At 41.6% G+C, this 26149-nt stretch overlaps 1 protein-coding gene across 8 annotated transcripts in view; it reads right to left on the bottom strand.

The window, feature by feature from the left end:
- oxr1a (oxidation resistance 1a) overlaps positions 1–26149 on the bottom strand; it is a 166217-nt gene that overhangs the window by 2552 nt on the left and 137516 nt on the right. For 6 of the 8 annotated variants that reach the window (XM_053433176.1, XM_053433177.1, XM_053433178.1 and 3 more), the window contains 10 exons: positions 16827–16979; positions 15902–16086; positions 13230–13891; positions 11129–11294; positions 8702–8867; positions 5879–5959; positions 4744–4869; positions 3138–3290; positions 2900–2995; positions 11–84 (listed from right to left, as the gene is read on the bottom strand). In XM_053433176.1, the coding sequence (XP_053289151.1) occupies positions 11–84; positions 2900–2995; positions 3138–3290; positions 4744–4869; positions 5879–5959; positions 8702–8867; positions 11129–11294; positions 13230–13891; positions 15902–16086; positions 16827–16979 (1862 nt within the window). The remainder of the gene's footprint in view (positions 1–10; positions 85–2899; positions 2996–3137; positions 3291–4743; positions 4870–5878; positions 5960–8701; positions 8868–11128; positions 11295–13229; positions 13892–15901; positions 16087–16826; positions 16980–26149) is intronic. The other 2 variants (XM_053433179.1, XM_053433180.1) reach the window with 2 other exon arrangements.

The raw sequence follows: 26149 nt of genomic DNA, 5'->3' as shown, positions 1-26149 counted from the left end.
GCCGACTCACCTTCCTCCACCAAATGCTAAGGAGTCCATGTCTCCCTTGATGAAGAACATGTTATCACCTGTCCATTTGTACACCTATTGAAGACACAAAAAACATGCATTAGAAAAAACTGCATGACATACTTATTGACAAAATGTGATATTCCCTGTCCAATAGTCTTTATCCTGAAGAGAACAGAATGCACCCATTTTTTACTTCAGTGGGAGGATCCAGGTTTAACATGGGATAATTTACAACTTTAACACCAATGGAAAAGCTTGTCATCAGGCTGCTACACCCACATATTTCTAAACAGATGTATCAGTTCTGGGATGGAGGTCTTCAGACATAGCCCACTAGTTAAAACTCATTCACTCACACTAATATTCACCAAATAATGTGAGTGAGCTCATATGAGAATACAGCAGGATTAAGAGCAGAAGTTCGCTGTGAGCGAGTAGTCAAGCTGTTGAGGTTTCTAATATGCAATGGATGCAAACTGAAAAAAACTAAAAGAATACGGATATCTCATGGTGAAAAATAGGAGCCGTACAAATAGGAGACACAGACAAAGACACATAGATTCTGTACTGGAAATTCATATCTCCTGCATGCTCTACCCAAATGCCAACTCGCCTCAACACTCTGGAGATTTTCCTATTGTTTTTAAATCGTCTGACTCGGACAGTCTCCTGCTGTGTTATCATATGTGGAAAGCAAAGTCTGGAGTTTCATGTCTGAAGACAGACTATATGTAGAATTGGTTGTTCCAACATTTTAACTATTATTGTGGGGTAAATTCTTGTTAGTAGTACAACAAGAAAAATCGGATGTAGAATTGGTGCAGTCCTAATACTAATAAGTGTCCCTGGGCTTCAAATGTTAAGCCTAATGTTACAACACGATTGAGCAGAATCAAGAATGCAAGTTACAGAGCACTTAACGCTACTCAGTCCAAAAATAATAACAAACAATACTAGTTGCTAGGGCTGAACGATTTGGGGAAATAATCTAATTGCGATTTTTTCCCAAAATATTGCGATTGCGATTTAATATGCGATTTTTTTTATTTTATCCTCTTTCCCCCCCCCCCCCAAAAAACCGTAATGAATGATTTAAATATGACCAACACAATATAAGTTACTCTTACTGTACAATATTCTTTCCCACATTTTTATTTAACTTCTCACAGAAACAAGAACAACAAATCGGTGTGCATTTAAGTAATTTAATCAAAGTCATTGTAAGTATAAACACAAGCCATGCACTTTTTAAAACCTGTGTGCAAAATTTACCATCTTGAGAAAAACATTTTTTAAATTATAGGTGTCTGACTGCTCCCAAGTCAGTAACATTGCCAGTGTTGGGAAGGATACTTTCAAAACGTATTCCGTTACAGAATATAGAATACATACCTAAAATGTAATCTGTAACGTATTCCGTTACATTAACTAATCTGAGTAACATATTATGAATTCTTGGATTACTTCCACATTGAATTGCATTTTATAAGTGTATGAATGCGGCGTTGTTATAGTAAGTGGAGCAGCAGCAGTTTAAGCTCTGTGTCCGCGGATGCGGCGGGCCAGCTGGATGTGCTGGAAGGGCAGCTTGCGGATCAGCAGCTCCGTAGATTCCCGTTCATGACCGGGTGGTCGTGCAGCAGTATAGAGGCGCCGGGCCTCAGCAGGAACACCCCCATGCTGAACACCTCCGTCTCGCAGATGTGCATGTAGGTGACCGGGGGGCTCTGGAGCCGCGCCGCCCCGGAGCTCGGCTTGCTTTTCCGGGGAGCGATTTTCAGGTCCGCCGCCCGCACCGTGGCCACCGGCGAGATGAGCTCGCTCTGTGTGTCCGACACGTCGGCCGAAGACTTTGGGACCCTGTAGGTGATGCAGGCCTGCTTCGCTATCTTCTGGATCGGAGGAGTTTTCTGGTCCCGCGGCATTCTTGCTGCGGGTGAGGAGAGCATCCCAGAGCCCTACTCTCTTTCGCACGTTTTAATCGCGCACGTTGCGATTAGAAAATCGCGTTTTATCATATCGCGATTTTATCGCAAATGCAATTAATCGTTCAGCCCTACTAGTTGCTATAGCTGATTATTTACTCATCCAACACAAAGCGCAATATTAGCATTAATTTGACGTCATCACCAAATACTCAGTGTAATTTTTAGAAAGAACCACTTGGCTCTTTTGGAGGGTAAATGTTTTGCTAGTCCACCTGTAATTTACCGGCTCTGTCGGCCTTTGAGTGCTTGGCAGATTATTAGTTTGCAGGGGCTGCTGTGGCTGGAGAGGAGTAATGAGAATTAAACTGAACAGCAAAGAAACATTAGCCTCTTTCAGACATGAATTCTGAGGAATGTTTGCACAATGGTATCTGGACTTTCTGCAGAGTTTCCCTTTCACACATGAAGACGCCAGCAGGAGATTCTCCGATCAGAAGCATTCACTACAACAAAGGAATCTCTGGAGCATTCAGGCAAGGGGTGGCGCAGCACGCGGAGGCAGGTGTAACGCATAAATTCCGCTGCTGAGATCACAAGTTTGTTTACAGCACATCAACAACGGTTCACCAAATGCTCTCTTGACATCTCCATGATCTCCTGCTGTATTCTCACATGGGCTCACTCAGAGATTATGCAGAGGTTTTAATAGGGGGCTGTAAGGAGATACTCAGTCTGGAGCCCGACTCAGATATTTGCGTTCTCACATTCAGCCCCTCTGGAGAAGGTCCAGAGCCTCTGACTCAGCTAGTCAAGCAGTCTGTGAAAGCCTGACTCGATGCATACAGTACACTGCAGATTAACAAAACATTCTAATGTCTAAATTTAAAATTAAACAGGGATAGTGGGACACTTGACTTTTCTCAAGAATCTGACATGTTCAAATCGTGGAGGAAACTCACCTCAAACTCTGGATTAAAGGTGAAGAGGAAGGTTTCTCCTGTGCCATAAAAACCATCACTGACTTTAAAGGGCTCGGATGCCAACGCACCAAATACCTGGAGAAACAAGAGCAAGTTTTCGTTTTAGACTTTCAAAATAACTCATCTTAGCAGGAGAGATAATACAAAAGCGAAACTTCTAAAAAACTTCAGACGTTTCATATTGCAGTCCACTACCAGAGTTTCTGTTGATGCTTACCTGGCCGTCACTGTCTTTAATGACCATGAGCACTGGGGTGTCCTGGCCCTGCATGGCTCTGTACAGAGACTTAATGCTCATACCATGCTTTGAAGTGCCAAAGGCCAGCGTCCATGGATACCCAATGGTCCGTGGTGGGAGATTCCTGGCAAGCTACGGGGGAAATAATAATTCAAAAGCAAGGAGGGAGAAAAAAAAAAAAGAGAAGAGTGAAATGAAAAACCAAAAGGCCACAGCTACCAATGCTCAATTACATCTGCAGTGACCTTTTAACACCATCTGGCGTTTAAAGAAGAGTAACAGGGCTCCAAACACACAGAGCAGCCTCCAGAGAAAGAGAGGTCCAGCACCCCCTGAGAGAGCCTGCTGCTCTGCTGCTGACACACTGAAGGATTAACAGTGACTGTGGTTCACAGGGAGATAAAGCTGACAAAGGCGCTGGAGGAGCAGTGCATTGTATGCGTCATTTTAATGGATAGATAAAACCGACACTGACTAACACATGGAATTAAAGCGACAAGTTTTTACACTATGCAGCTCAATTTTCTGCTGTATGAAACAAAGGCCTTTAAAACACACCAGCTCTCCAATCATTCAACAGTCCTATTTGTCTTTTCTTGTTGGTTCAGCACATCCTCCAGTGGTAGAGCAGAAGCTGTCGTGAAATCAGCAGGCGGGAAGCAAAGCCACGAGGAGATGAGCCCGACTGGGTTCACCTCTGCTCAGCTGTTAGCCGAGCCTGAGCACTGAGCTCCGTCTTCAGGATGATTAAAGAAGGCCACGTGTTGGCAAACTATTGGTCAATATGTCATCTGGGACTAATTTTGAAGTGTATTTGAAATTTGTGTAGGTGTGTGTGTGTGTGCCTTAAATTCATCAAGCTTTAATCAAAAACAAAGGTTAGGGATTTAAAAATGTTTGATATGATGTTTCCTGTTTATCTCACAGGCAGAGTTTTGCTGTTTTTTTCCTTTGATTATTTATGAGACTTTATGCTGGCGTTGTTTTTAATTAAATTACTTACCATTCCATATCCACTTTAAATAATTCAGCATACAATTAATCAAAGGTTTACGCACAAACAATCCACTGTAATCATGAATCATAAATTAAACACAAGTTGTTTTCTGTAATTCAGCACAGAACAACCTTCCAACCATAGTTTATTACTTTCCGCTCTTGATGAAAGGAGATATCAGGTCACCTACTTACTGCAAATTCTGTTCATGAATAAGATTCTCTCTGGTGAATGATTGCTAAATAATTTGCCACATAATTTTCTACAGCAGGTTAGCACTGTAATATTTTACACAACTTGTTGGGACTTCTTTAAGCAGAGGATTAATACACATTAGGTGGACCATGACAGTATTTGTGGCAGCAAAAAAGAGTTTGCTGGATTGAGTCAAAACTACTAGTACAAGTACCAGTATTCTGTGTACTGGACCTGTATGGCTTTATGTGTCTTTGGATACACAACAATTATTGTTAGAAAAATATTTCATTGTTGGTCTTGTTTTTGTATTGTCTTTCTTATGCATAAAGGTTTGATTACATGTCATTTGTCCATGTTTCCATGTTTCATGTTACGCACAACAGCCTTTACCTTCTCTATCTGGTCGGCCTCCAGGAGATCACTGGGTTCTCTGAGGTTGGGTTTGAACGTTTCCGGCTCCAATTCTGTCTTGATGGACGGGCCATGCTTGGAGTTCACCTCCTCCTTGGTGGTGATCTACAAGTACAAATACATGTCAGATTTGCATTGCAAAGTACCAACAATATGTGGAGTAACTTAGGCTCCCAGAGAGCACTGGTACTGGATGGGTTAAATTATCGGTGAGCTGTCACCAATCTATAAATTAATTTTGCAATCAGACTATTGGTTATCTACAGCAGTAACTATTATCAAGCTGAGATAGGTTGAGATTATCTCGAGTGGGACTGGAGTAGGTCAAAATGCAGTTTTTAACGATGATCTATAAAAAGTAGAGAAGGTTCATCTGTACAGGTAATATTAATAAACTTTTAACCATAGCCTTACCTCAGCAACCAAAACTAGATGTTAAACATTTGTGTGTTTGGAATCTAGCCATTTGCCGGACAAAATAATAAATGCAGTGTTTTCTAGCAACACACTGGTTATCGAGCAACTTGATGATGACTGCTGAATATCTTCCTGCCACTCTCCCAATCCCAGATGACCAGGACTGGTTTGGCAGAAGTAAGAGAGCAGGCAGAGACACTGTCTGGGAGAGGAGACTGCAAAGTGAATAGGAAATCAAGCCGATGAATAATTTGCACTAGACAGTTTGACATTTTCTCTGGGTTATTTATCTTTCTCGATAACGGAGGCTGATTGTGGAGCGCTTCGCCACTGGTGGCTGGGATGCTCTCATGTTTCAGTCCTCATTCAAATGGGGCCCATCAGCATTGTCTTCGGAAAAACATCACCCTGTCAGTGGAGTCTTACTTCCACCCTCTCACCAACATACCATCTCTTTGTCCTTCAATACCCTGCCGGTTTCTTGTTTGGTGCTCACGCAGGCCACAGTCTTTCTAAGAAAAACTACTTACATTATTTGTATCTTGTCAACACAAACAACCGTAATAACTAGTTAATAACTAGGCTACTATTTTGGCTCCAGGAAAATGTGTTTTGATGTTGGTGCGCTGCTAAAGGAGACCATGTTGGTGCAGACAGCAGAGAAGGGGGAGGGGGCAGACAGGACTGGTCAGGGCACCTGGAGGCGTTTGCAGAGCGACCGCAGATCTTCGCTGTTTAGAGCATCAATCCGACGGTGGTACTCCGTCAGAGACACTACCTGGTTGTACAAAGACAGGAACAGGTGGAACATAAAACTCTACTTGCGCTTCGCATGGGGAGGAACCATGAGTTTTGAAAGGAAATATTTGGACTAAGTTGTGGGATTTCCAGTAACACTCCTCTTCATTGGAGGGAGATGTTAAAGGTTTGAATAAACAAATTTCAAAGATGACTCAATGCCTTTTAGGATTTTGCTTTGGTTAACAAAAGAGGGGGTGGACATTTTTAGAGCACTCGGTTGTTTTGCATGTTTGTGTAAAAAGTTGTATATTACTGCCATTACGTAATATGGCTAAACTGAAAACGTCATTCAAACTTGCTGTTCTAACTAATTACTGGATTTTAGATGAATGCCTATTTAGTAACCATCTTTCAACAAAGCAGACCAAAGGATGGAAACAACTGTACAGGGAAAATCTTCAGAATCAATAACCTTGCTTTTACCCCAAATGCAAACAAAACAAGAAAAGCAAAATCTTACTTTCAATGACGGAACAATCCACCACCACCACAACAACAACAATAGCAGAGGTCCAGCTGACACAACAATATTTGCCCAACCTTAAACCACTCTGTTTGTCAGAAACAACAATCATGTAAACTAAAACACAGACAGGCCAACACAATGACCTACTATGCATGGCTACGGTCCAACAGAGTTGCACTCCACCCAGAGCTGCTGAACAAACGTTGGCGTTTAACAGTCCGCTGTGTCTCAGCACAGGAAAGATATGTAAAGCCTTGAAATGCAGATAAAGGAAAACCACACACACAGTTGAGAAGCCGGGTGGACCTTTCAACACAGAGTGGATATAAAGATATAAAAACAGAGGACTTTACTTTACTAGTGCTCTCTTGTCATAAGCTACTTTTAATTACTTTTGACTGAAGAAACAGCTTAAGCTATCTTTTACTCACCGTGTGGCTAAAAGTGTAAATCACTTTTTGGGTAACAAGCTGGCTCTTTACAGCCCTCAATAATGCAGCAGAGAGGCTAAACTACAGCCCTCATTAAAAATGCATCTGTGCTTCAGCTTGAAGGCACTTTAGTCCATTTGTCCCCTGAAAAGTGAACGGGTAAGCTAGCACAGCCTGCTAGCCTGCTGCAGAAACACACTTTTCAATGTGATTCGGTGTTATCAGAGGAGATCAATGTCATGCAAGAGCCATGGGAACTTTCAGTGTCCAGAGCCTGTGCTGTCACACGGTGCCAAGAGCCATGCAAGAGCAGAGATGCCACTGTCCTGACTGACGGACAATATCCGGACTGTGCTCCACACAGGTAACTGGGCTACACCGGACCGGCTAAAGGCTAGCTGGCTAGATAGCTACGCTAGCGAGGTAGCATGTCTTGCTAACAACAACAGAAACAAGAGAGCATAAAGGAACATACACGACTGCAAACATGAAGTGAGCGTTGAGGAACATACACATGTGTACTTAGGGGTAAGCCGTGTCTCTTGGTCCTTCACCCTCCTAGAAAACATGTCTTGCGTTCTGAGCGAGGCTGAAGCTGGAGAGTCGCATCACAGATCCTGTCAAGTTCTCCCCGTGAAGCCCGAGACCCGCAGCAGGAGAAGGTATGAAGCCTGGCAGCGCGCGAGACTAAAATAGAACATGTTTTTCTGGTGGCGGTACTACAACCTCTGGTTTGTGTGACACCGCTGTAATCCAATAATAACACGGGACAGAAGGTAAACCGGCGTCCTATTGGTCAAACACACGGTGATCCCATCCTCCAACCGACAGGATTTAAAGGGACAGTGACACCTCTAAACCAAACCCATGAACTGCATTTTCCTATGTTCAAACACCCATAAAGATGTGGGTTCAAATCCATGGGTTGTTATCAGGAAAAACAACAACAGCAGCTTCCTATTTACAAATGTAATGGATTGTGTAGCCCCCTCTTTTTTAGCTGCATAAGTCTGGGGACAAACAAATCATTCCACTTTGTTTCCCACATCATTCATGTATATACAATTTTAAATCCAGGCCATTAATTCCATTGTATCAATTTCTATATTCAGTGAACGCATCCTTTCTAATTATCCAAAGGCTAATAAACAATCTCATTTGACCATAACCCACCCATGCTGTACTTGGGGAGCAGCAGGCTCTAGTTGTGCTATAAATCTAGATGGACAAGCTCTGTCCATGCTTCCTAGTCTTGTGTTGGTGATAGCATTTTGCCATTCAGCAAAAATAAAGTTGCCAAATGCTGACGCACACCATTGAGAGTCACATACGTGATGAAACTACAATAGACTGACTAAGAAGAGTAAACAATTACACAAACATGCAAAACACTTTGGTTGGAAGTTCAGAGAAGCACATTTCCAAGCAAAGCTAGTGCTCACACAACTAACATGTGATAGAAAAGTTCAAAGAAAAAAGTTTGACAATCAAATCAAGAATAATGTAGTTGTACAAACAAATACAAACGAACAGACACAAAATACACAACTTGACGATAGCACAGTTCTGATGGAATAAAAACTAAGATCAGCACCATACACTTAGCATTGCATAATGACAGCAAATCAACACAATTATATAACAGGTGATTTAACAAACAACAATAAACTTAAGAAAACACCACAGAAGATTCTGGTTACACAGGTAATGGATTAATCCATAGTTGAGAACTATACTTAATCCATGTCTGTGAGCCTTGAGACAACACAACATGTGCATTTAGAACGATGTGAGTGAGCAGTTTCAGCTTTGCAGACCTTACCTCCCATTCCTTAACATTGTGGTCAGTGATGGGCTCGTCCTTGGTTATTTCTGACACCTCATTCTTCTTGACAACCATAAATCCAGGCTCTTGTCCCATTCCCCTGACCCCCTCACCATACATGTCCGGACTCCACTGCATGAAGAATACATACAGGTGGTCTGACCTGCAGGTAAAGACAAATAGAATAGGCTTGAATATATAAATATAAAAAAAAAACATCTGAAATGCATCATGCACATCTAAAATAACATGTGTATGCGGCACATGTCACTATTTTGTTTTTCCAGGATGATTTTAATTATAAACAACCGTCATTTTTGCAGAGGAGAAGCTTTTCACCGGGAATGTACTCCTGTGTAGGAGGGCCCCCTCCTGTAAACCTCATTTCATGAGGGGGCCTGAAACATTATATTTTTTGTACCTCAAAGTATCAAAGTAAGCCTATGTACCACTTTGAATTATGTTTTAATATTTACTTAAATGTTCCCACATCAAAACAGAAAAAACAATAAGCTTAAAGATGCTAAAATGTCCTACAGAGGTTTGTCATCTATAACATATTTTATATCACATAGTGATTCCATCCATTATTAATGTGGAAATACTGATTAGAGCAGCTTTAAGTCAGTTCCCTCAAAGCAGGCAAGTCTACTGGTCTACTGATAAGAAATGCGTGTCATCTCCTGTAGCTTTGCACATGTACATTTTGCCCCCCCCCCGTCCTGCTGACCAGTTATGTTGAAAAAGAAGAAGCATTTTCTTTTCAAGCATGTAAACAGTTGAAATTATATTAAAGATAGTACAGAGAAACTCAAAAAGAGGACAGCCTGTGTCACATATTGCTACAGCTGGTGAACACGAGAGAGATGTGGCAGACTCAGTAGGGTGAACTGTTTCAGGGTCATAGTTGTACATGGATCATTCAATAGCCTCCCTATCTTACCACACTACTGCCAGGACACTTAAAGACAGATCATGCGGGTTGCCTCACATCTAGGTCAAGCAGCATGGGAAGAAAACAACTTTTTGTGTTGTCTGTCTGAATAGCTTATGATCATTCCTTCCACACCTTCGCCTTCTTTCAGTGCCAAGAAAGTTGTATCTTTGAATACTACATTTGAAATCTGTCATGTCCCTGGGCTACCATCCCCAAGAGCAGCAAGCATCATACAGTCACATACTTGTTTTCCAGGTGGGAAATGCTGTTACTAAGCAACCTGTGAATGAAAACAACAACGCTTCACTAAGCAAGACTTCTGAAGTTCATAGTGAGTGATGAAGTGAGGGGGATTTCAGTGTCATTACTGCACTTAGGCATTCAGCACATTGCATTACCAAGTAGCATTTATGGTACCGTGACTAAATGGAAAAGACACGTCTGTTTGTCAGATTCAAATTGGATTAGCAGCAAGAGAGAACACCATGTTTGTTGCGGCTAGTATACTCTCCACACATGTACTGAATACAAGAGCTGTGTAACTCAGGTCAAATATCGATCAGATTCAGCCCATGAAGTGATTTCTATTTCTGGCCCTTTGTTTTAAAAAGGACCGAAGAGATCAATGACTCTGCTATGTCCAATCAATTTCAGATCTGCTCCAATTAGATCGCTTTTTAAAATTACCCTAGTGGTGCAAAATGAATCAAAATGAATTCCCCACATAAGCACGTTGCTCAACTAGGTGGAGACACATTTTCTTGTAATGCGTCTCCTTTCCAGCGAGGAGAGCTCTAATATGAGTATGACAACCGCTGTCTTGGCAACTGTTCGTCCACGTGGTGTGACGCATCTCGATGAAACAAAATCAAAGGGAGCTATCAGTTGGTAAGAAACGTTACAAATTTAAGAGCAGGTCAGAAAAAGTTAATGAAACACATTGTGTGGGGGCAATGTTTAGAAAAAGCACAGGCAAAGGAGCGACTGCACAGAGAACTAGCTGTGGCAGAGACTTAGTGCGGCACGAAGTCTCTGCCAAAAGTGCTCCAGCCCAGGAATTGTGTGATTGTGTTTGTGTGATCCAGGTATTACTCGGTTGTGGGTACCTCAAGCTCAACCTATTTATACAGTCAAAGTACATGTGGATGTAAGTCAACGTAGTGCCCTCTTCAAGTATGGAGACAGACTATGTATGTCTTTTTCTTCCAGAATAAATTAACAATAAATCATTTTGCTGTCCGGCAAAGGCAGCACAGGGAGATGGGCAGAGACCGCAATGGGAGTCGGACCTGACAAAGAATGCATAATTGATTGGCTTAAAACTTAAAAAAAAAGTACTGAGATGAGAGTAACTCATCAGGCTATTTTGGTTTGGTAGAAATGTACCAAAGTGCATTTTCTTCCAGTTCAAGTACAGTGGAAACCGAATATAATGATCAACCGTTTATATGGATCAAACAGTGGATCCATAGAGCAGCAGTACTGACCTCTCCTGCGGCACAGCAAACCAATACTCATGCTTTTTGCCCTGCTGGGCATACTGCTGCATGGAGGCGCTGGCGTTGGAGATAAATGTTTTCTTCATAGGCTTCCCCACTCGCAGACACAGGAACTTGTGAGAACGGTGCTTCTGACTCTCCGCGGACCCTGTACCTGGAAACAGAAACAGTCACATGGTCACAGAAACAAAAAATGAGGTGCGATATGACATAATTTCTATGATGACAAAGACAGATAGTTTTTCTTCTTCAGCCAGCATGAGTCATTCTGAGGCAGAAACACCACAGTTAACAAATAAATGGAGTAGTACACCATAACTGATAGTGGCACCATATCTTCTGCCTACGATACATTATCAATTGCCTGCTATGATATCACAGCCTCTGGAGGCTGAATGAGATCACTGTGTCAGTAGCATTACACTGGCACATACTGTCGGCTCCTGCTCATGGCAGGACAGGCTCAATAACATTTATCTGCTCAGACAACAAAGCTCAGAGGGACAAATTAAATTTCCTATAAGCATCAGTTCTGTATTAATGCATCATGTTTTTTTTTAAGTTGCTGCTTTTACTTGTGTGGGCTGTGCTAATGTTCCTTAATAAAGGGCTGAGATGCCTGTGAATTAGAGCTGCTTTTGCAGTCTAGCTCACCGTGTGACAATAATTGCTGTGGAGAAAATGGCGTATCCCTCTCCCACTGTCTTCATTCCTTATTTCTCGGGTAGAGACACCTCTTAGGAAACTTGAGTGGGTTATATTGACAGACGAATGACTCAGTGAGTGTGACAGCCGATCAGATAACAAGGCAATAAATGTGCCCACCAGATATTATGAAAGGATGTTTTAGTCCATTATTAATTGCATGTATTTCATGATTTATTTCATTATTGTTAAAGTTAGTACAGTACATCTAAGGCAAAGTCTGCTTTCTGTTCATTTCAGTTCACTAAACATTATCTTGTTGAGTAATCCATTACTTAACTTATGATCAGACTGTTTTAAACTTCATGCTGCTGGCGCTTTTTGTATTGAACAGGATGCTGTTGTGCAGTTGGCATTCAAGACAATAATGCAAAATAAAAGACGCAGTGATGGATGAGCTGCCACTTCCAGATGTTTGTATTAAAAGCTGATTTTCATACCACAATGAAATTAATGAAAATCAACAGTCGCCTGGGAAGTAATCAGAAAACGTATTTACTATCCACACCAGTTATCAATTTAATCCCTGGATCACATTAGGTGAAACATGCAAGTTCTGCACATGTACAACTTTTCCTACTTTTGAACATAATGTATTTTTAGTGGTAAAAACCAGTGACATTTAAGGTATTTTGGACCATGAAAAGTTAAAGTAAATGTATTGATTAAGGTGCTACATGCTCTGAGAAAGATCGGGAGGTAAGTAAAATAAATCCTTTATCAAGGCTTATAGCATTTCCGTGCTTACTTTTTCAATTTAGTGTACAATTTATAAAAAATGTTGCACATTTTTGACATTATGTGCCATTTGTAAAGGACAACAAACGTTTGGCATGATCAGTTGACAGGTTAAAACATCTACCAATCCTTTCTTGTTAAACATATCAATAAAGACATGAGTTTATTTCAGGCTTTGTGATATTTAGAGTTTCTCTGAAATCAAAGGATGTGAAATAAATCACACGTCTGAATGTTCTTTCAGAAAATGTTGTCACCGTGTGTTTGTGGCATTTTGGTGTTTGATAGGCTTTAGCTTATCGCCTAGAGGAGAGGCCCAGACCACCAAAGCCACAGATCAAACAACTACATTAAACCCTGTAAAGCCAAGGTAGCCCCAGCAAGCTGATATCACCAGAGAGACTGCCATTTCCCTTCGTCTTTATATTCCAATTACTAGCAGGAAGGCAGAGTGGAAACTGAAAGGTTATCACAAAACTACATGACAGCAGTGATCCTGACGCAGCTTTCCAATACTTCTCTGAGGAATATAGATGCAGCGTTGCAGCTACAAGAGATGAGGAGGCCAGCTTTATCAGCTGAAATGTCCTATATGTGCAATTGTAAGAAATATGTTTTCTAACTTTTACTGAGATAGTGTTTTTACCCTCTGCAGAGTTCTGTGTGCTGTCCCTCTGCGTCTCCTCTACATTCTCCTCCTTGCCTTGTTGCATAGTGTGCGTTTTGGAGACGTCTGTCCCCTCGTTGGCATCCCCTTGTGGACTGGCTGAGACGGTGGCCAAGTCTGTGGTACCAGGGGTGGCAGAGCTTTGGGATCCCGGGCGAGAGGAGCTGCTGCTGGGACCCTGGGCCTGGCTAGTGGTGCTGCTGGTGGTAGTGGGTGTGCTTGGTGGCTTCTCTACACTGTGCTGCTTAGACCCCATCAGGGACTGGCTAACATTTACTGTGGCAGTGTCTGGTGGATTGTCCTCTGCTTTTGCCAGTGGGTGCTCCTCTGGCTGGCTGACCGAGCCGTGGGGGCTGCCGGTGGCCTGGTAACCAGCCCCAGTGGCATCCACCTGGGTGACGGTTTGCACAGACTCCGTGGAAGCGCCAGAGGACTTTTCCAGGCGGAGGTCCTCATTAGACGTCTGCTCCTCCTCTCGGATGGGGGACAGCTCAGACTCTGTGAAGACGTCTTCAGAGATGGAGCCCTCTGTGCTGCGTGGGGCCATGCTGCCGCTATCATTGGCCCCTGGCTCCCTAAGGCGAGGTTCTGGGTCCTTCTGCTGGGAGGGATGTCTCTCAACTGGCAGAGGCTCCAGGTCACTGGAAAGATGAATGAAAGGAAATAGGGAACATTCAGCTCTATCAATCACAACTCTTATTTACACAAAGTATTTAGTTTATTTGCACTTATTAGAAGAAGGACAACATTACTACTGAGCTGTTTACAAATGAATTTTCTAACAATATTCCCCTTCATATGCAGCCATAGATAAGAACGTAAACCCCCATCTTAACTTGTATTGCCCCAGGAAAACCTGATGATCTAAGATTAATGTTAAAAAATCAAAGTATTTTGGCTTTTCTTTTGGGCATGCACCTCTACACCAGCCTTGAAAACTGCTGGTTTGTGAAAGCACAAAGAGCTGAAACCGTAAACAGTTCAGAGGCCATGTGTCACAAACTGCTGTGAAAACTGAGATACTTAGTTTTCAAATGGGCTGTATAAATAATTTCTATCCTATAACTAAATTTGAAAATGCCAAATTCTGATTAATGAAAAGTGAGAATGTCCAAATGTAATATGCTGTTTATATGATTGGTATCAAATTCTGAATATGATCATATTTGCAAAAACAGTTGCTCTATAGTGCCAGCTTGTAAAGACAGTTGTAAGTTTACTGTGATTTCAGAGGAGTCTGAGAAAATCACCTGGCCTGATCAGATTGAGTCTTTTACATAAAGTCACACCGTGGCCACACAGTTTGACAGACGTGGTTATTTCGCACAAAGTGGTTTATGAAAGATAGTAGTTCCATTATTGGAAATGAAGGATCCAGTGTTTTGGAGCCACTGTGTCATATATGAAAAAAAAGACAAAAAGCTGGCATCTGTAGCTCTAACAGAACCAAATAAACACATCCAATTATTTCAATCGGACTGAAATAAATGATTGGTCAATTTACCTGGCCGCCCCTAACTTTCCTGCCTGCCTGTGCCGCACCTGCTCGCTGCACATGACCATGAGTCTCAACCAGACAAATAAAGTTCTGAAGCAGAGACGATGGCCAGGAGTTAGCGAGCGAGTCAGGGGAGAGTCGATATTCAAGCAGTAGTCAGTCAGTGCTGGTTAACGTATTTTGAGGGCAGAGCTTTGAAGATAGGGACGATGGGAGGAAGTGGGATGTATCTGTTGCATTTTCAAAGTGTAGCCTGCTCTTGCTAACTTTTCTAGAATGACCAAGCCTAGCTTTGAAGAATTAAGAAATTCTTGTTTTTGAAAAACTGTAATGAAGTCGCATACAAACACTTGTATACAACCACAATACTGCACAGAATTAAATCCTGCAGGCACTTGTTGTTCGGCGCTCTTTAGACAGAGAGAGTAAAGAACAAAGGGAAGAGAGAGGAGACATAGGAGACAAAGACAATGCATCCTAGCTGAGGAAACATCTGGGCCTGGCACAAATAACAGTGATTTGCCAGCACAATAACTGCTCCATGGGCAACACTCCAACCAGCTAAATACAGCTCTGCCTAGACCCTGCTACCAGCACAAGACACAGAAATCAATGACTGGTTTTATAATGATACACCATATTTGTACTGCATAAATTTGGCTTCAACAACATTAAAACAATCACTGTAAAAACAGACAAACAACTCAGACAAATCTGTGGGAGGAAATGAATCCTCTGAAGTGGCTGCTTCCTACTGCAAAAAGAAGTGAGTGGTCAGAATGTAGGAGGGTGAACGCATACTTCATTAACCCCAGTGTAATTGCCATTTCCTTTTTCTGTGGTATTAAGGAAGGAAAAGTATGAAAATGGTGGTTGGACATTGATGGAATTTGATCATGGATGCAGCAGAGAATTACATCCATTCCAACAAGGTTGCTGCATTTCTGTGAGGTCAAGACTGCCAGAGACACACATGCAATTGTCTATGTCTAATAATAAGAGTAAGAATTTATGTAGGAGTAAATTGGGGACAGAGATTAGTGATAGCTTTTATAACTCAATATACAGTTGTTAAAATAATTACACATGTATATTCCATACAGAAGTCTTCATCTAACACCAGAATACTTGCACTATCTATGCTTCCTCTTACTCAGGGACAGCCTCTCTGATCTTCGGGTCGGTGATCTCCTTGTAGATGGCGGCAGACTGTACTTCCTCCAGAGGACACATGATGCCATACTCCTCACACCCGTGGGCCTGAACCAAGGGGTCCATCCGGTGAGGGTCGAACATGATGTTGTTGGGTGTCACCAGCAGCACCCCGCTCACCGCACCCTGAAAACAATAACACAGGACACGAGAGAAATGGGTTGGAGACACAAAGAACCATCAGTATCTGCATAAATAAATGAAATGAAAAGAATAACAACTTAGCATCCTTATCTACAACAAATGATAATCAAAAGCACCTCTGTCACATAAACAGATGGGGGCCAAATCCATTTGAGACCACAAATGTCCTAAATCAAGTAGAAGTTATTGACTGGCAGCACTGACCACTTCAGTGCTTTCATTTGGTACCTGTGAGTGAATCAACAGCGGTTCAATACCATGGCCCTGTGTGGTTGTTTGTGTGTGTGCACATATCTTCCTATGGTTTTGTGGACATATTTTGGTTTGAAACCTTCTTTGTGAGGACTCACTGATATGTCCTCTGTGTGCTGTTGGAGGATTAAAAGTTGGATTTAGGGTAGAAGTAGGTTTAGATAAGAGTTAAACATAAGGTTGGGATTCAACACGTATTTGTGATGGTTAACGTAAGGGGCTAGAGAATATATTATGTCAGTCTGTGTTATAACCGTATGTCCTGGCAGCTGGGTGCCTTCCTACCTGATCTCTATCACATCTAAATAAAAACTACAGCAGACAAAACTCTGTCAACAAACCTCATGAGGGCCACTGCAGCTAGTTTGACGGTAGTTCTACTGTCAGTTTTTTTATTGCAGCAATAAGTTGTGTTGAACTGGTCAGTCAGTAACATGAAAAAGAGGGTACATCAGGGCACCGTATCTTACCTTCCCATCAGTGATGTACTTGCAGTTGATCTTGAGGAACTTCTCTGTGAGGGCCTCTTCCTCCTCGGAGGTGGACGACACTCCCCTGGACTTACGCAGGGCAGAGAACACTGGCGGGTGAACGCCTTCTGGTTTAGGGGGGCCATCAGAGTCCTGGACGTGGAAAGGGAGTGGAGGTAGAAAATGTTGTATTTAGGAGAGAAACAGAACATTTTTGTTGGTCATATTGGACTACTGTAGTAGTAATAATTTTATTTAATGAAGAAAATGTCTGTCTGAGTGTGGAAAAAAAATCAACAAGAATCATTCAACATATCTACTTCACACTTGGAGTGTGCATTGTTAAGAGTCCAAGGAAGTGCAGAGTCTAATGTGGTGCAATTTGGACACATGATACGTTCAATACTAATAAACAGGTGACCAGCGCTCTATAGCAGCAGCGACTGGGTTTCAATGAGAGCTCGATTGTTTCTCCAGTTTGGAGTTCTGTGAACTGGGTGGAGCTTTTGAATAGACAGGTGAACAGCTCTTTGGGCAGCAGCGTTGGTGCAGCTTCAGGGTTCTGTGAACCGGGTGAAGCAGCCAGTCTTTACTTTTTACAGTCTCAGAAAGAAGGCTGCAACCAGCATTACCACAGGCTAAGCAAACAGCCCATTCAAAACAGGTATGTTAGGAACAGCCACTGCATTAGTGACATATAGCAAGGTGTACATTTTATGGTCAGGAGTTAAAGGAAGTAATGGAAAGAATCCTTAAAGACAAAATATGTAAAAACTGTGTTCTATTTTTTTTCTGGTGCCTGCAAATAAACATCTACACAACTCCGTTATGTGTAGCTCTCTGAGCAGCATTCAACCAAACAGACTAAATAATAAGCTTGGTTCACTCGGTGAAACGGAGTGCAACTAATTTGTGTCTCATTTCATCAAACTTAATGTGTCTCTAAATGTATCTATAAATAAACTGATATTTTCTGCACAGCGGGACAATCAGGTTAACAGGAACCCGATAAGCCAAATGAATAAGCCTCCTGTGTGTCTGAGCTTCACTGAGGTAATTGGGTGAAAAAACATTCATGTGAGAGCAGGAATGTTTTTTTTGCATAACCTTATGGTTAGTTAGATTCTATTTCAGACTTATCAAGTCCTTGAGTCAACAGGGTATTTTACAATTGACATGTTTTAAATGGAAGGTTAAGATGGGGCACAGTTTTAAAATAACCAGATACATTTGAAAATTTGTAAAAAAGCATTCTCAAATTTAGAGGCCTGGTTTTTTCAATAATTAAGTGTACATTATTAATAGTTACATAATTTAATGCAATGTATTGTGGATAATATAAAAAAATTGCTCTGAATAATTTACATCCATGAACAGACAATGGTTCCCGTGACACAGATGTTTTGCTCATGTGCAATGTCGACCATTCAATAATAAACACATGATCTTAAAAAGCCAACTACCTTTGACCCCCTGAGCAGATAAAATCAAAGCTATAGCTGTAATGATAACTGGCAGAAATGTTAAACAATGTTATGAAGAATTCATAGATATTTATATTTAGATATTAGGCTGACTACGAAATTCAAATATTTCCCACCTGTTTTTATGCTAGATTCTGCACATCCAAGAGGGAATTTAAATTTATATTGACACATGTAGTTTAAAGGAATTTTGTAGCCACTCCCTCATCATTACTGTGGTAACTATCGTTGTAACTGCTATCATGAAAAACATGAGGTGTGGTGGGTTTGGCGTTGTTTTCCAGCAGCCTGTTGCCATGCGATGTCTGAGTCACAGAGAGGAAGAGAGGGAGAAAGGAAGAGAGGGGTGACATTTTGGTAGACAGCGCTGAATGTTGGTTCGATTGACTGGACAACGCAGGATGGACTGTCTGTGACACTGACTGACTGCTGGAGGAGATAGCTGTTGGGAAGAAATGAGGGATAGTAGAAAGAGAGATGAGAAAAACAATAAGGGAGTAACAGCAGAAGCAACAAAAAAAAGGCTTGTTCAGTGCTTTGGAAATAAAAAAGACAAATAGATAAAAAGAGCAGAAAGCAATGAAAGAGTGTGACTGGTGTAAGGACATAGAACAAAAGGGAAAAGGAGGACAGGGAGGATAGTGTGGGAGTTATCATAGAGGGGGATGTTGAGTGGGAGGGGGGGGCATTTAGAGCCGATAGAGAAGTGAAGAGCAGTGAAGAGATACAGTAGCGGTGACAAGCTCGGAGAAGAGCGCCTGAGCCCATAACAACTGTCTGCTGTCCTCCTGACACCCATCCCTACACCTCCTCCTCTCTCTGTTTCCCAGCAGAGTCGACAACAGCCTGCAGCTACTGACCCACACCGACACAAGCAGCCCAGACACTGGCAGCCCGGGAAGGCTGAGGGGGCCGGCCAATCTGTTACAGCCAAAACAAGCCTCTCTGTGAGAGGAGAGGAGAAAGGGATCTAAAAATGTTAAACTGAGATAAGGAGATGAGGGACTGGGGTAGAAAATTAAGTTTCAAGAGTGACAAAAAAAGCATATTTTCTGGTCTGTAAGAGCATCTGCTGCTGATGAATTTAGGATCAGAGGCCCAGCTGTTGAAGATGAGGACTGTGTGTAGGAGTTTAACCAGGTCGTCATCCACTTAAACTGAACAAACCTCACCCACACAACTGCACTTCAACTCGCTACTTCCCAGCAAGCCACTTCCCAGTGACTCATTCAAGATGGCATTCCTGCTCGAAGGGTAAATATGAGAAGAGGCGCAGTGCATTACACCCACAAAATAAAGTGTTTTAGAGATCATGGATATAGTAATCAACCATATGGATAAAAAAGCTTGGGACTGAATTGTTCCAATACTAATTCTATTTAAATTATTCTGTTATAGTGATCAGGTCTGCTTATCGTGTTCATTTGGGGTCTTTTAATACATGTTTGGACTTTAAAAAAAGTTATGTTTTACAGTTTTATCAGTATTTTATTGCTCCCCTCTGTGTCTCTATCATTCACAGGGTGCACAGCCAAACGAGTCGAGCCCAACCGAGTGCGTCCTGCCATGTCCTCGGACTCACCCTACATTGTCAGTTTAAAGATTCTGTTGTTTTTACCCAGTCTGGGTTTACACGTGTCCGAGAACACTATTTGTTTGTTCGAGTATGTGTGTGTTTGTGTGGGCGAGAGAAAGACAGGAAGAGAGCAAGCAGGACCTGCTGATGAATGTGAGCACAGCTATAATGAAAGATTTTACTCATAGAAGAAAGGCATAGATCATTATGTGATGATCAGTGTTGATATTGACATAATTTCAATCAAATCAACGTTTAAACAATCATAGACGTCAGCTAAATCTGTGAGAGAGAGAGAGATAGAGAGAGAGAGAGAAAGAGGTGAGCAAGTGTGTACTGTGTGGGTGAGTGTGTTTGTGTGTGCATACGCAAGTGATAACTTTCCCTCAAGCTCTGCGACTATCATACAGAAGCTATACTAATCAACCACCTACAATGATCATTTTGGCCCAGGACAAACAACAGTTTTAATATGGTACTTTTAAAACGTTATTTCAAGGTGTGGGTCCTGCCTGTTAGTGAGGCCTTCTCACAGAAAAAATTTGACATAATCCTTGTTGCATGTGGGTACCACAAAGAACTGTTTCAAACTAAATTACTTATTGTCAATGAATTATTAAGACTTTGAATAACAGCCTTAGTGTTATGGTCTATTCAGTGTGAGAAATGTCCCCCATACTTATTGTAATTAAGTTCTCCTGATAAATGCGGCTCACTCTTTTTCACCATGCCCTTCATTCTGATTAAATCTTTGGGGATGTGTTTCTCCACTTCAAAAAATTACAGTGTCCAAGCTGAACTGGGTTTGTTTTCAAAAGAATGAATATTAATATAGGATACTTTGACAGGAGAGTGAAAACCCAAACCCCTATTAAATGACATTCAATGTATTTTACCTATAATCTTCAGTTAGATTGATTAAAATCGGAATAAAAAGAACAAATAAAAAAAACTGAAAACAAAAACATTCATGTAATCGCAGCTAATAACACAACTTTGAGCAGGAACACAGATGCAGCCCTGTGTGCATTTCACACCTGGGCTAAAATAAACAGCTTCAGAATGTCATAACACGTCCACCCTCACAGAGATGCACGGGAAACACTGTTTGACATGCCCTGTCATTAAGTATGGAACATTAAAGAAAGGGGTGTTATGTGTAATAACACAATTCACACGTCCCACACAACTCACGAGACAGGACTGTGAGGACTGTGAATACACACTTGCTGTCCATCAGCGCAGAGCTGTTGATCATGAGGCATAAGAAGATGATAGGTAATGATTTCTTCTAGTATTTTACCGATTAGAGCATATCAAATAAAAAGAGGAAATCATGGTGAGATAGTTGTTCCGTTGAACTGGCTGCCAATGATGGAGTTACTTCTGTTGAGGGTTAAGAACATAGAAGGTTGCACCTTGTTAAGCCCTATGAGACAAAGTGTGACTTGTAAATATGGGCTATACGAATCAAATTTTACTAATTGGTTCATTAGTGCTCCAGGCTGTTGTAACAACCGTTGTTAAAGTGTTTGACATAGAATCCTCGGCTGTTGCTGAGTCTAAGCAGCCGTTGTGACAGCCAGTATACATGCAGTTAACGGATATAGTTTGAGGCTGTGGAAGTTTAAGTGGCAATGGACGATAGTTAAACTGCCCCTAGCATTTCAAAATGGTATAACAGTCAGTGCCACTGTCAAAACACATTATATTACATATTATATTTGACAATATATAAATGGGCAAACCATGATTGGTCCTCGCTGCTACGGCGCTATGCACAGACTTTGCCTAGCAAAGCGTTTGTATTTGGTAAATGGAAGTGGAGATGTATCGTCAAACTCTATATAGTCTATGCTGTCAAAGACCAGATCCAAACGTGGTCTAATAGGTGTGAATCTTTTAAATGATGTTCTGTAAAGTCAAAGCGACCTTGACTTTTGACCACTGAAATCGAATGAGTTCATCTTTGAGTTTTACTGAACAATTGCACAAAATTTGAAGACATTCCCTCAAGGTGTTCTTCTTATTAATCCAATAAAAGAGATAGACCGATGGATGGATGACCTGAAAACAATGGTTCTGGCCGTTGACCTTCACTGTCTCAAAGACACTAAGTTGCATAAGTAAGTCAGCAGATTCTGTAATTGACGAAGTAGAAATTCATTATCTGAATGATAGTTCTGAACCCTCTTAAGGCCCGGGGCCCAGCCTTACCTCTGCAATACCACAGAGGTAAGGCTGGGCTAGGCGAGGTTAGTTAAGGTAACAAAAGAACTGAGACAACCTGGCTGCAAAGTGCTTTGATGAAGACAGACTTTATTTGACCTCATCTGAGGTGAGCAGCGCTGTCCCTAAGTGACCATATCCCATTCAGACTTGGAAATGGGAACTTTTCAGAGTGTGTGTGTGTTAGTGTGTGGGTGTTTGTGAGAGAGAGAGAGAGAGAGAGAGAGAGAGAGAGAGAGAGAGAGAGAGACATCAAAGGGAGAGAGAGAGCATAGTGCACCATGGTGGAATAACTATTGCACTGAAATCCAAAGATGAAAGAGCTGCTGTGCTGGACTCAGAGTGTGAGTAAGGGCTGAAGGGGAGGGGGGGGGGGGGGGGGGGGGGCACAGAGCAGATGAGGGAGTGAGGATGAGGACCGTAGTATGGAAGAGTATTGAAATGGTCTGTACAGGCAGAGAAGTGCTGAGCTGAGAAAAGTAGAGGGAGGGCAGCCGAGGGAAATACGGCCTGATGCGGCCACCCTGAGGCTCGTCCCTGAGGGTTTGAGAGGTGCGGAGAGGACAGCATCACTGTAATTTACAGCTGTAAAGCTGACACTAGCGCCGGGGACAGGGGATGTGTGTAACGGTGTAAGGTGGCAGCTGTGGTGGCGTTTCACAAATCAATATCCTTTTACTCTCCAAACAATATTTTTTCCTCAAACACATTTAAAATGAGAGAAGAAAAACAGAGTACAATGCAGCAGTGGTTATATATTAGGGCTGCTCGATTAATCGAAATTTAATCGTGATTTCGATTATGGGGTCAGACGAACTCCAAACTACTATAATCGAGTTGAAACGATTATTTGCCTCTTTTTTTTGGCATGCGGAATTCAGTCCTTCCCCCAAAGCATCCAGCTGACTGGCACTCACTCTCAAGCAGCTGTAAAGTGAAGGAGGCGAGTTGTGTGTGTGGTGACCGGCGGTAATTAAAAAACAGCGCGAGTGGAAAATGGCAGAGGGAGGGCAGCCCTGTTCGATCGACAAAAAGGGTAGAACAGTTCTCCTGTATGGGAACACTTCGGATTTAACCCTAACCCTTTAACGGAACCGGAAGTGACTGGTACTTCCAGTTAGTCATTTAAAGAATAAAGCATAGACTTCAGAATAAGGGCACATATTAATAATTGTTTGAATAATCGTGATTTCGATATTGTCAAATAATCGTGATTATGATGTTTTCCATAATCGAGCAGCTCTATTATATATTATATAAAATATGGCTGTAATAAGGTGATGAAGGACAAATATAGTGTAAATATGAGGTAATACACAAAAGTTCCCCAAACATTCTGGTACATTTACTTTAAAATGTATTATGTATTAGTTTTATTTGCTTCTATGTTCATTATAAAGATTTCAGGGAGGAAGTCTTTAGATGCTGACCAGGTTTGACCTTGATTTTGACACATGGTGCCATCAAAAATCAATCCACAGCTCCACCTTGTGGGCATGGTCAAGTTCTGCAAGAGGGAGCACACAGAGGTTGTGATTCATCAAACCCCTGCGGTGCCAAGTCCTCTAGCACAATCTGTACTGTTGTTTGTATCACCCAAATTTACATCCCAGCACTAGAGCCGCTGCACTGATTAACAACCCATGACATTCTCAATAAGATCTAATAAGGTTTTTAGGTTCAACGCTTTAGGAGATAAAACCTGCTCATCTGAGTGAGATGTGTAACCACATGTATAAGTCATGGCAAATGGATCTACTTCCTCCACTGCTTATTTTAGATCAAACCCCAGTGGAAGAAAGGCATTAAAGAAGAATGGAGAGACCCAAAAGTGGTGCCAAAAGAGGATGAGACATAGGTCACAGTAATAGCTGTGCCACCATGGTGAGTAAACGAGAGAGAGAGAGAGAGAGAGTGTGTGTGTGTCTGTGTGTGTCTGTGTGTGTCTGTGTGTGAGTATGAGCACGAGAAAGGTCTGCAAAGGACAAAGAGGACGCTTCTGCCCACACAGATGACCAGAGAGCAACTAGGCCAGTGAACCAGTGGCTGCCAAATAATCCAACGCCAGCCGGAGAGTCAGCTAGCTATTCATGCATTCACACACGCATGCACATGTACATGCACAGTCAGACAGCCAGCCAATGATCCGTGCCTGCAAGATGTGTTACTTTTTGCTGCCAATACCAGCAGGCCAGCAGGCAGAGCGAGTGCATGAACACTTCAGAGCTGCCTTATCTGGCCTTTAGCTCCATCACAGAAACAATGAACAACATAAATGGATGGAGGAGAAAAAAAACGTTTACTTTGCTTACTGAGGAATGGCAGTGTTGTATACCAAGTGCATTGATGGCTAATGTTTTGATAGGAGATTCTCATACACATGTACATTTATTTCAAATTAACAAATGTCCTCCCTGCTTAAGGCTAATAATCTATACGCATGTTTTATGTTTCACACCTTAAACTAGTCCAAAAAGTAAACTCCAGCGGAACGTCATGGAGGTGTCTGAACAACGTGAACAATTTATTTCAACAAAAATACAATATAACTTTTGTAAAGAGGAAACATTACATTCTTCTTCTTGCAATGAAATACTTGGTTCATTAGAAATAAAATGCAGCCATAAAGTTTTTATGAACTCTGGGGTTTTAAATATAATGTTCAGAGTTATGCTTTCATTAGTGTATAATCAAAGTATGATTTTTTTTCTTATTGCCTTGGAATGAAGACTTTATATCTACATCAAAAATGATCAAATACAACAATGAATCACTTATTATTATTATAACCATCATTTTAAAAGATATTTTGGGGCCTTTTACCGTCCTGATCATCCTGTCGCCCTGTCTTGTAAACGGTAAATAAAATAGCTTCAATACACAGCTTTATTTCCAGTGTAAAATGTCTAACTAATGGAAGGGAATTTACTCGCAGTGGCCGAAGATGATCATTTCTAGCACGTGAGAGACAACTGAGGACGATTTTTTAATGTCTAAAACTGACTGATAAACTCACTGTTCAATGATAACAATCTAAAATAAAGCTAAGAAATGTTTATTATCCATTTTCTAGGGTTCATTGTGTATTTTGTCCTTTTTGTAATGCTTTCTTCAATCGAAAACCCAAGCTTACAACTGCGTGAATGCTAACAGAGCTTCACATAAAATACATTCAACAAATACATATGATTTAATTCTTTGAGGCAAATTAAAAATAGTAATACCGTAATATTTAATGGCTTTGATTCTTTGTCAGGCTATTCTAACACCTAACAGGCTTTTTAAACTAATCTAGTACTCAGCGAGATCCTTTTTATATCCAAAACTGAAAGAGAAGCAGCTGAGAGTAGTTCCTCTTTAGAACACCTCCCATAGCCATTTATCTGGATAATATCCTCATAGTGAAGAGTGTGCCGAGCACCAAAATAGGCCTGTAATTAAAAGATGCTGGGGATTCTGCAGAAAATAAATAAATAAAAGGAAACAGAGTGAGTTATAAGGTCCTTCCTCTGGTTGAAAAATCTAACAGCACCCTGATGCCGTCTCCTTCTAAACAAATATCATGTTGCACACAAAAAGAAGAGAGCAGTGACATTAATGTGCAGAATTGACACACACAATTTCATGCATACGCAGTCAAACACACGCACACACACACACGCACACACGCAGGCACACACAGTTGACACATTGGGTGAGATAATGCTCCCTTCCAAGCACACTTCCTCTGCCTGGAATAATTGCTGCCTGGCTGCTTGTTTGGGATAGCGAGCAGACTCCCTTCATTAGTTGCTCTAAATATCAGACACGGCATCACTTTTAAAGGCTTAATTTCTCTGCAGTCACAGCCCCCCTCTCTGATCTTCCCCTGTCGAAAGCCGCTGAATATGCTCCCGTTCTTGCAGGCATGACCTAAATAGATAAGTGGTAAGTGAACGGGGCTCTTTCTTTTGGCAACCGTGGAGAAATTAACGGACTGAGATTAGAGTCGACGAAAAGGGGACCGCGCTTGTGGTGGTAAGGGTTGTCGAAGC

The sequence above is a fragment of the Pleuronectes platessa genome, chromosome 10 (genome assembly GCF_947347685.1).
Source record: "Pleuronectes platessa chromosome 10, fPlePla1.1, whole genome shotgun sequence".
NCBI classification, from domain to species: Eukaryota; Metazoa; Chordata; class Actinopteri; order Pleuronectiformes; family Pleuronectidae; genus Pleuronectes; species Pleuronectes platessa.
Note: the sequence above shows the minus strand (reverse complement) of the source record. Positions and strands in the feature narration are given on the sequence as shown.